The sequence below is a fragment of the Callospermophilus lateralis genome, chromosome 9 (assembly GCF_048772815.1).
Source record: "Callospermophilus lateralis isolate mCalLat2 chromosome 9, mCalLat2.hap1, whole genome shotgun sequence".
Lineage (NCBI taxonomy): Eukaryota > Metazoa > Chordata > Mammalia > Rodentia > Sciuridae > Callospermophilus > Callospermophilus lateralis.
The window spans coordinates 33,560,341-33,575,654 of NC_135313.1; the positions used below are offsets into that span (position 1 = coordinate 33,560,341).

The window sequence follows — 15,314 nt, forward strand, 5'->3', positions numbered from 1 at the left end:
AGAGAAACCAAGTCAAGTTCAAAATCAAAAATAAAACAAAATGACCGGGAATACAAACCATATTTCAATAATATTCCTGGATGTCAATGGCCTAAACTCATCAATAAAAAGACACAGACTAGAAGATTAGATTTTAACAAAGACCCAACAATATGCTGCCTCCAAGAGACTCATCTCATAGGAAAAGACATCCACAGACTGAAGATGAAAGAATGAAAGAATGGACTATGTAAACAAGCAGGGATTTCCATCCTCATATCAGATAAACTGAACTTCAAGCCAAAGGTAATCAGAAGGGATAAAGAAGGACATTTCATACAGTTTAAGAGAAATCATACATCAATAACACATAACAATCATAAACATTTCTGCCCCAAACAATGGAACATCTACATACATCAAGCAAACATTTCTCAACTTCAAGAATCAAATAGGTCACAATACAATAATACTGGGTGACTTTAACACACCTCTCCCACTCCCTGGATAGATCTTCCAAACAAAAACTAAACAAACTATAGAACTTAATAATACAATCAATAATTTAGACTAACCAGACATATATAGAATATTTCATCCATCAATAGAGAATACACTTTATTTCTCAGTAGCACATGGATCCTTTTCTAAAATAGAGCTTATGTTATGCCTCAAAAGCAAGTCTTAGCAAATACAAAGAAATAGAGATACTACTTTGCATTCTATCAGATCATAATGTAAGGAAATTAGAAATCAGTTATAAAAAATAAAAAATAGAAGCTATTCCAACATCTGAAGACTAAATAATATGCTAGTGAATGAACAATGCATAATAGATGCATCAGGGAAGAGATAAAAAAATATTCTTAGAGGTAAATGAGAATAGTGATACAACATATCAAAAACTCTGGGACATTGTGAAGGCAGTGCTAAGAGGAAAGTTTATTGCACTGAGCTCATTCATTAAAAGAATAAATGTCAACAAATAAATGACCTAATATTACATCTCAGAGCCCTAGAAAAAGAAAAATAAATCAATACCAAAAGTAGTAGAAGATAGGAAATTATTAAAATCAGAGCTGAAATCAATGAAACTGGAACACAAGAAACAATTGAAACAATAGACAAAAGGAAAAGTTGGTTCTTTGAAAAAATAAATAAAATTTATAAACTTTTAGCCATGCTAACAAACAAAGGAGAGAGAACACTCAAATTGCTAAAATTCATGATGAAAAAGGAAATATAACAATGGACACAATTGAAATACAGAAGATAATTAGAAACTATTTAAAAGTTTATATTCCAATAAAATAGAAAATTCAAAGACATCAACAAATTCAGATTTGCTGAAAATTTCAGATTTTCTAGAGACATATGATCTACCCAAACTGAATCAGGAGGACATACACAATTTAAACATATTTAAAGCATTGAAATAGAAGATGCCATCAAAAGCCTACCAAGTTCTACAAGACCTTTAAAGAAGAACTAATACTAATACTCCTCAAATTGTTCCATGAAATAGAAATGGAGGGAACCCTTCCAAATTCATTCTATGAGGCTAGTCTTGCCATGATACCAAAACCAGACAAAGACTCATCAAGGAAAGAAAACTGTATACCAATATTCTGATGAACATAGATGCAAAAATTCTCAATAAAATTCTGGCAAATCACAAAAACATATTAAAAAGATAGTGCACCATGATCAAGTGGTGTTCATCTCAGGGAGACAAGGTTGATTCAACATATGAAAAATCAAAAAACATAATTTATCACATCAACAGACTTAAAGACAAGAGTCATATATCATCTCAATAGATGCAAGGAAAGCATTTGACAAATTACACCTCTTTATGTTCAAAACACCAGAAAAACTAAGAATGGTAATACCTTAACATAGTAAAATCTATCTATGTTAAGCCCAAGGCCAACATTATTCTAAATGAAGAAAAATTGAAAGCATTCCCTCTAAAAACTGGAACAAAATAGGGATGCCCTCTTTCATCACTTATATTCAATATAGTCCTTGAAACTCTAGCCAGAGCAGTAAGACAGATGAAAAAATTAAAGGGATACAAATAGGAAAAGAAGAACTCAATCTATCACTATTTGCCAAGGACATGATTCTATGTTTAGAGAATCCAAAAAATTCCACCAGAAAACTTCTAGAACTAATAAATGAATTCAGCTAAGTAGCAGGATATAAAATCTATACCCATAAATCAAATGCATTTCTATACATAAGCAATGAATCCACTGCAAGAGAAATTAGGAAAACTACCTCATTCACAATAGCCTCAAGAAAAAAAAAAATGGGAATCAATCTAAAAGAGGTGAAAAACCTTTTCATTGTAAACTACAAAACAGTAAAGAAAGAAATTGAAGAAGACCTTAGAAGATGGAAATCTCTCCCATGTTCTTCGATAGGCAGAATTAACATTGTCAAAATGGCCAGACTACCAAAAGCGTTATATAGATTTAATGAAATTCCTATTAAAATCCCAATGTCATTCCTTGTAGAAAGAGAAAAATAATCTTAAAATTCATTTGGAAAATGACACAGAATAGCCAAAACAATCCTTAGCAAGAAGAGGGAAGCAGGAGGCATCACAATACCAGAACTTAAACTGTATTACAAAGCTATCATAACAAAAATGACATGATATTGGCATCAAAATAGACATGTAGACCAATGGTACAGAATAGAAGACACAGAGATAAATATAGTTATCTCACACTAGACAAAGGCTCCAAATACATACATTGGAGAAAAGATAGTCTATTCAACAAATGGTGAAATCCATATATAGCAAAATGAAATTAAACCTCTATCTCTCACCATGCACAAAAATCAACTCAAAGTGGATCAACGACCTAGGAGTTAAACCAGAGACCCTATGCCTAATAGAAGAAAAAGTAGGCCCAAATCTTTAACATGTTGGCTTAGGACCTGACTTCCTTAACAGGACTCCTAAAGCATAAGAAATAAAATCAAGAGTCAATAAGTGGGATGGATTCAAACTAAAAAAGTTTTTTTCTGGGGCTGGAGATGTGGCTCAAGCGGTAGCGCGCTCGCCTGGCATGCATGCGGCCCGGGTTGGATCCTCAGCACCACATACAGACAAAGATGTTGTGTCCACCAAATACTAAAAAATAAATATTAAAATTCTCTCTCTCTCTCCCTCTTTCTCACTCTCTCTCCCTCTTTCTTTAAAAAAAAAATAAAAAATAAAACGTTTTTTCTCCCCAAAGGAAATAATGAAGAGAAAGTCTGCAGAATGGGAGATAATATTTACCACATGCACCTCAGATAGAGCACTAGTTTCCAGGATATACAAATAACTCAAAAAACTTGACACCAAAAACAACAACAACAACCAAAAAAAAAAAAAAAAACCTCAAATAACCTAATCAATAAATGGGCTAAGGAACTGAACAGACACTTCACAGAAAATATACAATTGATCAACAAATATATGAAAAATTTTTCATCATCTCTAGTAATTAGAGAAATGCAAATCAAAACTACTCTAAGATTTCATCTCACTCTAGTCAGAAAGCCAGTTATCAAGAATACAAGCAATAATAAGTGTTGGAGAGGATCTGGGGAAAAGGTACACTCATAAATTGCTATTGGACTACAAATTGGTGCAACAACTCTGGAAAGCAGTACAGAGATTCTTTAGAAAACTTGGAATGGAACCACCATTTGACCCAGCTATCCCACTCCTCGGTTTACACCCAAAGGACTTAAAATTAGCACACTATAGTATCATGGTCACATCAATGTTTATAATAGCTCAATTCACAATAGCTAAGCTATGGAACCAACCTATGTGTCCTTCAATAGATGAATGATAAATCAAATGTGGTATATATATTCAATAGAATATTACTCAGCTTTGAATAAGGATGAAATTACAGCATTTGCAGGTAAATGGATGGAGCTGGAGAACATCATGCTAAGTAAAATAAGACAATCTCCCCAAAACAAGGCCAAATGTTTTCTGTGATATGTGGATGCTGATCCATAATGGTGTGGGGAAAGAGCAATGGAAGAATGGAGGGACTCTAGATTGGGTAGAAGGAAGTGAGGGAAGGGGGGAGGGAGAATGGGGGTGAGAAAGATGGTGGATTGAGACTGATATTATTACCCTATGTACATGTATGATTGCATGAATGGTGTGACTCTGCATTATAACCAAAGAAATGAAAAGCTGTGCTCTTTTAGTGTACAAAAAGTTGAAATGCATTCTGCTGTCATGTATAACTAATTGGACAAAACCAAACCAAAACAAAACAAAAAACCCCGAAAAACCACAGAGATACCACTCACCTATCAAAAGCTATTATCAAAAAGAAAATAGATAACAAGTGCAAGAATGTGGAGAAAGGAAAGCCTTTCACAGCGCTAGTGGGAATCATGTAAATGGGGACAGGCATTATGGAAAATAGTATGGAGATTCCTCAAAAAATTGAAACTAGAATTACCATATGATCCAGCAATCCCACTACTGGATATTTACCCCCAAAGATTTGAAGTCAGTTCCCTTAGGGTTGTGTGCATCCCCATGTTTATTGCACCACTATACATAATAGCCAAGATAAGAAATCCACCTAAGTGACTTTCATTTAACATTTGTCTGAAACACTGCCAACACCTGCCTCTTGGGAGGGCAGCTGGGAAGACCTTGGGGTCTGAAATTATCCCAATGTAGCTCAGTTTCCCAAGTGAGGTGTAAGCAGACTGCTGACTGTTTGGGTCGAGTCTGCAGCTGCTGCCAGCTCCACTCAAACAGTGCCTGCAGAAAACAGGAAACGGCTCACCTCTCTCTGAATAGAAGCAAAAGACTGCTCCAGGAAGTGAGGGCTTCCTCCAGGTGGGCGGGGGGGGGGGGTGGGGGTCAGGCCAGGGTGGGGCTCAGCCCTGTTCACTGGTGATTGTGGTTTTCTGTATCCCACAGGGAGCTCAGAAAGGCTCACAGAACAGAGCTCAGTGAGTTGGAGAGCAAGTACAAAGAAGCGTTGAAGGCAGAGAAGGCGGCTTCCCGGGGAAAACTAGGTACCCCAGGGCCTGGGTGAAGGGAAGAGGGGCTGATAGTGTGGGTGTGGGTCCGGGGCTCCCATGGCCACGGATGGGTGGTAGCCAGGTACCAGAGGTTTCTTCCTGAAGCTAAGGGGGAGAGAGGCAGGGACTGAAAAAAGGAAAGATTATGTCTACCAAGGTCCTTCCTTTTCCTGGAAGGTCTGAGGATGTCCCTTCATCTTGAGTCTCAGTTCCTCATCTGGGGATTGAGAACAAAATATCTACCCTTGTGAGTATGAAGAGAATCTGAAAACACTTTAAAAAGCACATTCCTAAGTTCTACAAATATGACACTGTTACAATTTGTTTGTAACTAGTTTCCTGACCTGTACCTGTACACTGTTACAAGTTTCCTGACCTGTAACATGACAGGGTTTTATTCATTTCTCCCTGACACACTGCCACTGTATAGTCTTATAAAGCAGAAGGTTGTGCTGACCATTTGATCTCACTATTTACACTGCCCTCCTGAAGGGTGAAGTGTGTAGCCTCCTGAATTCTGGGTTCACAGACTCATCTCCACAGAGGGAAGAAGTAATGCTATAGGGCCTTCTTCCTTTATTTTGCCCCAATCTTTTAAAAGATCAAATCTGATTTACACTTTTCTGATTTTCCAATTTTCTCAAGAGAGCATGTAATGTTTTCGTAGTCATGGTAAACCAAGAAATGTTACCTAAAAGAGCAGCAGATACATGCCACAAGCTTTTGTTCCTCTTTTCCCCACAGATGTAGCTCAGCCCCTGGGATGTCTTTAAGACTTTGTTAACAAGAAGTTTATTTGTCAATAAATAATTTGTCCCCAGAAACCCCAGTTCCACAGGTGCAGGGTGGAGTCCAAGCAATTGAGTTTTGAAGGTTCTAGGGGAATTTCTGGGGCACTTACAGGCCTCACAGCTGGGAGGAGGAGTTGAGGGTGGGGAGCTGTGCTCCAAAGCTCACATTTGAGTTTGAAATGTGCCTTTCAGAGGAGTGATGATGACCCTGTTGTTTTCCCCCTTTCCAGAGGAGATGGAAAAGGAGTATAAGTATTTGAAGAATATGTTTCATATGTATCAGGTGAGACAGAGCTCCTTGTTGGCTTCCGAGAGTGAGAGAAGCAAGTCTTATGCCTGGTTGACAATGCTGAATCCAGAGCTCTTGCCTGGAAAAACCATGTCCTGAGACTCCAGCATCCATAGACCTAAGTGGCACTTGCTGTACCCAGGAAGAAGTGTGGACCCAATGGCTTCCACATATGACAAGTCAGCCCACACTGTAAAGAGGCCTATTGACAAATATGTTTGTGGTTATACCACAAATTATTAATTCTGGTATTCACTATTATTATTGTTCACTTAAAAAAAAGTAATGGGAGTAACCAACAACAGTAACATTCAAAAGAAAGAAGTGTTACCACCCAAAGACAACCTCTGCAAAAATCTGTATTCTTTTAATGTATTAAATCTGTGTATAGTTTTGTATTCTCTTCATCAGGCAGAAACTTTTTTCTCCTTTTTAATGATTAGATATTATCCTAGTGAAAACATGTATTTCACTATTCCCCAAAGGTTGGTTGTTTGAGTTGCTTCCAATTGCTTGCTGAAATATATATATATGTATATATATATCACTTTGAACATCTTTGATTCTGGCAGTGCTGAGTCTAAAGAGTTGAATTTTTTTTTTTTTTTTTTTTTTTGTACCAGAGATTAAGCTCAGGGGCACTCGACCTCTAAGCCACATTCCAGCCCTATTTTGTATTTTATTTAAAGACAGTGTCTCACTGAGTTGCTTAGCACCTTGCTATTGCTGAAGCTGGCTTTGAACTCGTGATCCTCCTGCCTCAGCCTCCCAAGCCATTAGGATTACAGGCGTATACCACCGTGCTCAGCAGGGATGAATATTGTTAAGACCTATAGTAGATTTGGCCAAATTGTAATCCTAAAAATCTCTGTCACACTGCACTGCACAAACTAAACATGGAGTACATAGCCATCTCAGAGCATAACCCATCCACTTAATCAGCTAATCTGATGAAGGCCCAGAGTTAGAGTATGATGCCTTGTGAGGGGGATGAGTGGAACAGGAGATGGGAAGTGGACAGGGGAAGGGCAGACTCAAGCCTTCTTCCTATTTAACTGTTAAATATAGGAACCAACTAGTCCTGTTGCCTTGGGACTGAGAGTTTCCTGGGATTCCAGACTTTATTGCATATACCTGGGCAGTCCCAGGCAAACCAAGACAGGTGGTCACACCCATCAAAGGTGAAACACCAGCACTACCTCTGAAGTTCTATGTGCTACTGACAGTTTCAGTTTTGAGCTTATATCCAAAACCTGACCAGATTTATGACCAGGTTCCTAAATCTGTGTTTATTTCAGTCTGGGCCTCTCCAGGCCACTTGAATTCCGTGGCAACCATGTTGCCCACTAGCATGAAAATGAGGAGAACCCATCAGCATGGTCCCAACAACTCTATGGGGAACTGATGCCCCAATTAGTGTGTGTGGCTCCTGATGCTTTCCCTTCTGGGAACTTACTAGCAGCATTGAGATCCTGGGCTGCCTTCTTTTAGGTTTTTAGGATTCCCTGCAAAACAAACGGGGACTCCTGCCAGACATCACGCTGTGTTCTAAGTCTAAGTTCTAAGTTCTAAGTTCTAAGTCTTCAAATTAACTCCAGGCATTTCTCTTCTTTCTTGTGTGCCACTGAAGAGCGACTCATGGTTCAGCAGGAGCTGACATGGGATTCTCCCACCTGGAGAGCCCACCTGTGTTCAGTGGAAGCCCAGTTCCAGCAGGGCAAAGGCCGCTCAGGCGTGCATGGTTCTCCCCTGACCTTTTGGGTTCCATAACTCTCTGCTAGAAGGGGGTGGAATTTACTTCCCATATGTCATCCAAGGAGGGGCCTGTCAGTGAGGGAAGCTGCCCAGGGCAAGGGCCTGTGCGTAAGGGGGCCTCTCTAGTGTGCATGGATTTCTCCAGGGCTTAGGGCTCTTTTCCTCATGGTGCCTTTGGGACTCCACAGGACAGCATTTATGATGAAATAGAAGAAAAATGGTCAAAGCGGAAAGCAGAATGGGAGAAGGATGAGAAGTTGGAGCGGGAAAAGATCCTGCTGCAACAGAGTGAGTACTACAGAGATGTTGGGCTTGAGGATGACAAGCTCAGCAGAAAACTGCCTTAGGCTTGGCCTTGACTTGAGGGACCCTGGGTTTACCAAGTGTGAAGGCCCCACACCAGACTCCTAAATGGAAGGTGCTGTAGTCATCAAGAAAACAAAATGGCTGGGCATAGTGGCACACACTGTGATCCCAGCAATCCAGGAGGCTGAGGAAGGAGGATGGCAAGTCCAAGTTTGAAGCCAGCCTGAACAATTTAGTGAGACCCTGTCTCAAAATAGAGTTGAGTTTGCAGCTCAGTGATAGAGTACTTGCCTAGCATGTGTGAGGCTCTGTGTTTAATCCCCAGTACCACAAAACAAACCACAAGCAAAAAAAATCTCCCATGTGATGAGAAGGGCAGGGTCCTTTTCAAGTTTACACACCTGAACTAAGGGGCCTGAGCTTGTATCTTTCAAACTCACTGGTTCCAAGTTTGCCTATCATGGACTTGAACAAGTGTTGTGACCTCTAATAGGAATGTAGACTTAATATCTAGTTACAGGCGACTCCAAAGCTCCAGGAGTTCTTCAATTAGAATTTGAAATATTCATTTTGGGGAGAGAGCAGGGATGAACCACACAATCCATTATAGTAAGAGCCTCCCTGTCCCCATGTCCCCCCAAAGGGAGCCATGTTTGATAAAGCTTTTGAATACGTTCAATGCTTAACCTAGAGTTTGGATCTGTAGCACTTCCCACAACACTGAGCTTCTTCATTAATGGAAGAATGTACAGAGCGATTGGTGGAGAGGAATAGTCCAAGGAGGAGTGGGCCCTCTACAAACTTATTCCTCTTATCTTACATTTATTCAGTTTAAACCAAATTACTCATTCAAATGCAAAGACTCCCTGGAACCGTTCACGTTCTGGTGGGGACTCTGGCTGGGGTTGGAATGTGGAGCTGCTCCTGTGTGTTGGTCACTTCCCAGACTTCTACATTCTTACACAACACACATGTAGGTTTTGAAAAACTATAATTTATGCATCCCATTCCAGGGTTTCCCTGTCAGTCCAGAGAATTCCTCCAGCCCCCAGAATTGCCACACAGAGGGAATTTGTGTTTGTCCCTTCCCCGCCTTCCTCCTTTGTAGTATTAGGGTTCTGGTGGCAGATTTTTTGCCCAGAAAAAAAAAAAAATAATAAGGTAAGCCAACCTCAGGGCTTTAGGACAAAATGAATGATATTGCTGGAGAAAATCAGGTAAGCCAAGAGCTTTAAGACAAGAATATTTAGGAATAATAAGTAACACATCCAAAATAAATAATGCACACAAGAACCACAGGTGGTGACAGTATATCTCATATGGCTAATGTGATCAAGGACAACCATCATGATCACCTCATCCTCAGGCATTTCCAGGTCAGAGTCCAAAACACCAGGCTTAAAGGACTGGGGTTTGACCTGGTCTGAAATTGCTTGTATCTTCAAATATTCTGGGTTTCTCTCTGTACTTGTTTTTCCATATTTACACATAGATGTGCTTTTTTCACACCTCTGCAGAACACAAGATGACAAAAAAGTTCGAGTTAGAGTCAGAAGAAGAAAAAAAGAAAATAACTGAATCCTACAGTGCTTCCATTGAGAACCTCATTAGCGAGAAGGAGGTAGGTCAGAGAGCACTCGGTGGTTACATGTGTGTGGTCCAGGCACAGTAGCTCCTCCATAGTCAGGAATCTTTTTGTGTGATTGATGGGCAATCCTTGTCCTTACCCAGCTTTCCTGGAAATAAAATCAGGTAGGTTGATAGGCTTGCTCTCCTTTAGCTAGTCTTATTACTTGTTTGTTGAAATGAAAATCTTAAGTGATGGGAAATAATTGAATGCTAAATATACAGAACCTGAAATCCCCAATTTTACCAAAATGCCATCTCTGAATGTCTTTTTCATTCCTGACTATAGCAGAAGAGAAAAGGCATTGCTGCAAACCAAACACATTTGGTCACACAAGACTCTTAGTAAATAATGAAGGGAGGTGAGGGTTGACTACTCCTGCTAGCCAAACCTCACTACTGCTAAAACCTTACTTCTGAGACCAGGTAATAATGAAAGCAGGTCTCAGGCCAAGTTTTGCCATACTTATGAACATTTACTTAGCAACTATGCATTAGCAAGCAGCCCCGACATTTCATGCCACCAGGAATCTGAACTTTTAGATGCACGGAAGTTTTCCCAGTGGCAGGCATGATGGCATCCCAGAGTCAGAACTTGGCACCCATTATCATCTGCACCAGGCAACCAGAGCATGTCCTTAGCAGGACTCAGGGCCACCTGGGATCAAGTCCTAGGCATCATGCTTAAGTGGACAGCTACAGACTTTGTTACATTCTTGTACCACTTTTGGGTAAAATGTTTTCCCAATATTTTGGATATTCTACATATTTCATTTTTGTGTCCATGTCTAACCATTACGCTAATCCATAATCCACTAAGTTCACCAATAAAAGTCAATTTCTGGTATTCACTATTATTAATGGACAAAACAATGAGATGGGGTCAGGTTCTGCAAGTTTGTATAGAGCTCCTGAGGTCTGGAGGGCAAAATCATGGGAGTAAGAAGCAGCCATTCCATACATTTGATCTGTATACATCCTTTCTTTCTTCTTCCTGTTATTTCTCTAGTGATGCTGGCTGTAAATAGATCTCTCTCTCTCCCTCTCTCTCTCATTGAGCTATCATTTATACTTAGCAAAACACACAGACTTAAGTGTGAAATTTGGTAAGTTTTGACATTGTTTATTACAATGCCACAATGATATTCTATATTTTTAGAAACTTCATAATTTTAACTTTTATGATTTTATGATCCATTTTGAACAATTTGTGTATACAGAGTGAGGTTGATACCATGGGTCACTTTTTTACATATGAATATTTAGTTGTTTCAGCATCAATTTTTTTTTTTAAAACCAAAAACAAAACAACATTCCTTTTCCCATTGAGTTGCCTTGGGGTCATTGAGGGTGGGGAGTCAGACTCCATTCTGTTTCTTATGACTAATTGTCTTCGCTTAGGCCCACAAACATAATGTAGTCTTACCTATTAGAGCTTAATACCAAATAGTTAAGATCATCTAACTTTAGTAATGTTTTCCAAGATTATTTTTCCCCCATTCTTTGCATTTGCATATACATTTTAGAACTAGCTTGTCAATTTAGAATTAACTTCTCAAGAAAGCCCATGGGCATTTTGACTAGGAATACATTGAAAATAAAGATCAATCCATGCAGAAATAAATCCTTAACAATATTGAATCTGTACACTAATTTAAAAGCTTTTGATGAAAATCTAATTTATTTTATATTTGTCAATGTGATAGTGTTTAATATAAGATTTTCATTAGTTAACTTCAAAATGTCATATCATTTGTTGAAAATGTGTGTATCATTATATTGATATATAAGCTTTAGTAAATATTATATTCCTGAATCCTCTACTGGCTTTCTTAATTCTCCAAAAGAATATCCAGAGCCAATAAAATTGTTTTTAGGAGCTCTTGAAACAACATGAAAGTGACACTCTGCAATTACAGGAGCTGAGGAAGACCAAAGCGGTAAGCTTTTCTGTTTCTTCCTATGGAATTGATGTCTGGCAAATATATCAGTGAAAGATATACTCTCCGTAAAATTTTTTCCAAAACCCATAAAAGATGCAAGACCTAAACCTAAGTTTGCTAGATGAAATAAGTTAAAAAGTAATCTGGAATTGTCCGTTAAACAAAAATACCTGGTACCCTTTTCAAAGCCAGATTTGAGCACATACATCAACAGCATACCATATGGTCATCAATATTGAATGAATTCTATTTCTAGCAAAGCTTAAGGAAGGACTTTGATTCATGAATGGCCATGTCTTTCCTTTGAGCTCAGAAAAATACAGAACTTCCTTTGCCTACGGATCTCTGGTTCCAAGCTCTGGGTGTACCTCAGATGTGATAACTTTCTTTAAAAAAAAAAAACAAAAAACTTTTTAGCCACAGATGGACACAGTACCCTTATTTGTTTATTTATATGTGGTGCCGAGGATCGGACCGAGGGCCCCTCACGTGGGAGGCAAGTGCTCTACCACTGAGCCACAAGCCCAGTCCCAAGTGATAACTTTCTTGTGGGTCACTTTGTGGAGACATCTGAATAGAAGCTGTCCAGACCCACAAAAAAACCTGTGGTTCTTTCTTCTTTGAGAATTTAACTTGGATCTAGAATGGATATGTTTGAGATAAGCTTCATTTATGCCATTTCTGTTGCTATTAATTGATTTTTCTCCTCATTCGTGGTCATATTTTCTTGTTTGCTTGCCTGGTAGTTTTTTATGGTGACAGCCACTGTGAAAGTTGCCTCGTTGGGCACTAAATATTTTTATATTCCTTTAAATCTTCTTGAACTATGTTCTGATACAGTTAAGTTACTTGGAAGCAGTTTCACTCTTTCACATGAAATACATCAGCCTTAGCATTGATTTTATGCTTTGCTGATCTGAACTGAAGTAGTCCAGGGCAGAGCTGGATTCCCGGTTCCTGAGGTAACACCTTTCCAAATGCTCTCCCAGCGCCCTTTGCATTAGACGGCTTCTTCTGCTCTGGATGGTGCGATTGTGAACTGCTCCCAGGACTGTGTTGGCCCAGGGATTATCCCTCTTGCTCTTTTCTTTCCCCAGCTTCATCACCTTCTATTTCTTGCCTCCATCATTCTACCCCAGCAGCACTGAATTCCTTGCCATTTCTTAAAAGGCCAGGATGCTCCTACCTTAGGTCTTTTTTCTTGGTGATCTCTCTTCCTGAAAAGCTCTTTCTCAGAAATCCACATGGCTAACATTCTTTCCTTCTTCTGGTCTTTACTCAAATACCACCTTTTCAGGAGCCACTGTTAGGCTCGAATTCGGGAACCCCAAAGACCACCAGAGACCCAAGATCGATGTAAGCAGCAAAGAGGTGTTTATTGCGAGCTAGCTCGGTCCTCCGCATGCACACACAGCAACTGGTGATGCTGAGAGGCCCCGAGCCCAGGGTTTGCAGCAGTTTTATACATTTTTTGGAGAGGGCAGGGACTTCACATACATCATAGCATCCCTTAGCAAATCATCACACACCGCGGGAAAATCAAATAACTCTAAAACATGATTAGCACATTCACTGGCGGGAACAAGTTGGGTAGGGGTGATTGGTCAGTACAAAAGGGGTATTCGTTTGAACTGATTGGTTTGAGCCAAGAGGGGTGTACGTGCTGAACTACATGGTTTCCCAACCACCATAAACCACTGGCATCCCAGGTATTTCCCTGTCTCATGCTGATTGGTGGCTGCTAGGGGGTTGCTATGGGTCTCCACCTAGCCTGACTGAGTCAGGGACACCTGGCACAGCAGATCTCTCCTGTTATTTGTAGACAAACAACTCAGCAGGGTGGGAATGTGCTTAGGAGTGCTCTGTGGGTCTTTCCAAGGACTAAGGTCATGTCCCTTCCTTGGACAGGCTTTGCTCTGAGATAGAGGCTGGTTTTTCACCACCCTATTTAAAGGCCTAGTTCCCTGCCCAATACTTCTTGTGACAAATACCAGGAATGCCTCTCCTGGCCTGAGGTGAGGTCACTTCCTTCCTGAGCCACTCACCTCTGGCTTTCACAAGTGTCTGCTTCTCCCCCACTGGTCACTTCTCGGTCCTCTTTGTAGGTCCTCCTCCTCCACCTACATTCCAAGCCCTGGAAAGTTTCAGGGCTTGACCCTGGGTTCTGTTTCTTTTCTTTCTCTCCCTTTTCTCCTTTGGAAGTTAATTATTCACACAAATGTAAATGCCATCTCTGTGCTGCCTACCAGACTGACTCCTCCAGCCCCGGCCCCTCTGAGACCCAGGCTGCATATCCAACTGTCCATTTGGTGTTTCTACATAGGTGACAATGGACATCTCAAACCTAATGTGTCCCATTCCACATTCTTGATTTTCCTCCCAGGATTTGAGCTCTCAAATTGTAAATCTCCCAGCTGTTCAAACTGGAGTCAAAGTCGTCCTTGATTTCTTCCACTCTCCCTCATCCATGCATCGGCATCAACCACTCCTCCATAGAGCACTCTATAAATCCACTTCTCTCCAGCGCTGCCATCTCCCCCAGTCCATTATTTCTCACCTGAACTACTGTAATACTCTTCTCCTTGCTGACCTTGTTTTCTACCCTGTCCCTTCCAACCCATGTTCCACAGAGCAGTGAGATCCATGCAAACAGTGAGAACCAATATAAACACTCCTCTGCCTAAAACTTTTTGACCCCCACCCCCCATTATTCTCGAGTTACCATGAATCCCAGGTGTTGCCTGGCTCCTCTGCGTCTCCTCACTGTGGCCCACTCTCCTACTTGTGGTCTCTATTCCAATCCCCCTAGTGTTCCTTAAGGATTCCTACGGTTTTTGCCTCCTAAGGACTTTTGCACAGGTTCCTAATTGTTCTTCAGTAGTAGTTTGTTCATTTAACTGATAGTCTATTTCTTGGAGCAGTTTTAGGTTTATAGAAAAATTAGGGCAAAAATTACAGGTTCCCCTAGGCTACCCCTCAGAGTTCCACCTATTATCAACATCTTGCACTAGGATGATATATTAGTTTCAATCTACCAGTTGATGCTAATGCATTATTATTAACTGAAGGTCCATAGTTTACATTCTTCATTCCTTGTGCCATACAGTCTATGGGTTTTACCTAATATGTCATGTCATGTATCTATAATCATTGTGTCATACAGAATAGTTTCACTGCCCTAAAAATACCCTCTGCCCCACCTACTCATTTCTCCTTTCCCCTTCCAACCTCTAGAAACCACTAATCTTTTTACAGTCCCTAGAGTCTCACCTTTCCCAGAATATCCTATAGTGGGAATCAGTAGTAGGTTATTAACAAAAGACTCTTCAGTGAATGAATGGCGGATTGCCATGGTAACCATCTGTTTGAGCTCTGGTGAGAACTGGCTCTGTGGCAGTGATGGTTGAGGCTGAAGGGGAGGGTATGTAGCTCGGAGAGACAGAAAATGGCCAGAATTTACTGGCCAGGGGTGAGTAGCTAAGGTTGTTGCTCTGCATTGTAGTCCAGGTTCTGTGGAGAAGAGAATAAATAGGTAACATGGGCTTGGTGTCCTGA

The 15,314-nt window shown here is 40.3% G+C and overlaps 1 protein-coding gene across 3 annotated transcripts in view; it reads left to right on the forward strand.

The window, feature by feature from the left end:
- Flacc1 (flagellum associated containing coiled-coil domains 1) overlaps positions 1–15,314 on the forward strand; it is a 31,347-nt gene that overhangs the window by 14,704 nt on the left and 1,329 nt on the right. For all 3 annotated transcript variants that reach the window (XM_076866016.2, XM_076866018.1, XM_076866017.2), the window contains 5 exons: positions 4,946–5,043; positions 6,071–6,123; positions 8,073–8,172; positions 9,708–9,811; positions 11,694–11,756. In XM_076866016.2, coding sequence (XP_076722131.2) covers positions 4,946–5,043; positions 6,071–6,123; positions 8,073–8,172; positions 9,708–9,811; positions 11,694–11,756 — 418 coding nt within the window. The remainder of the gene's footprint in view (positions 1–4,945; positions 5,044–6,070; positions 6,124–8,072; positions 8,173–9,707; positions 9,812–11,693; positions 11,757–15,314) is intronic.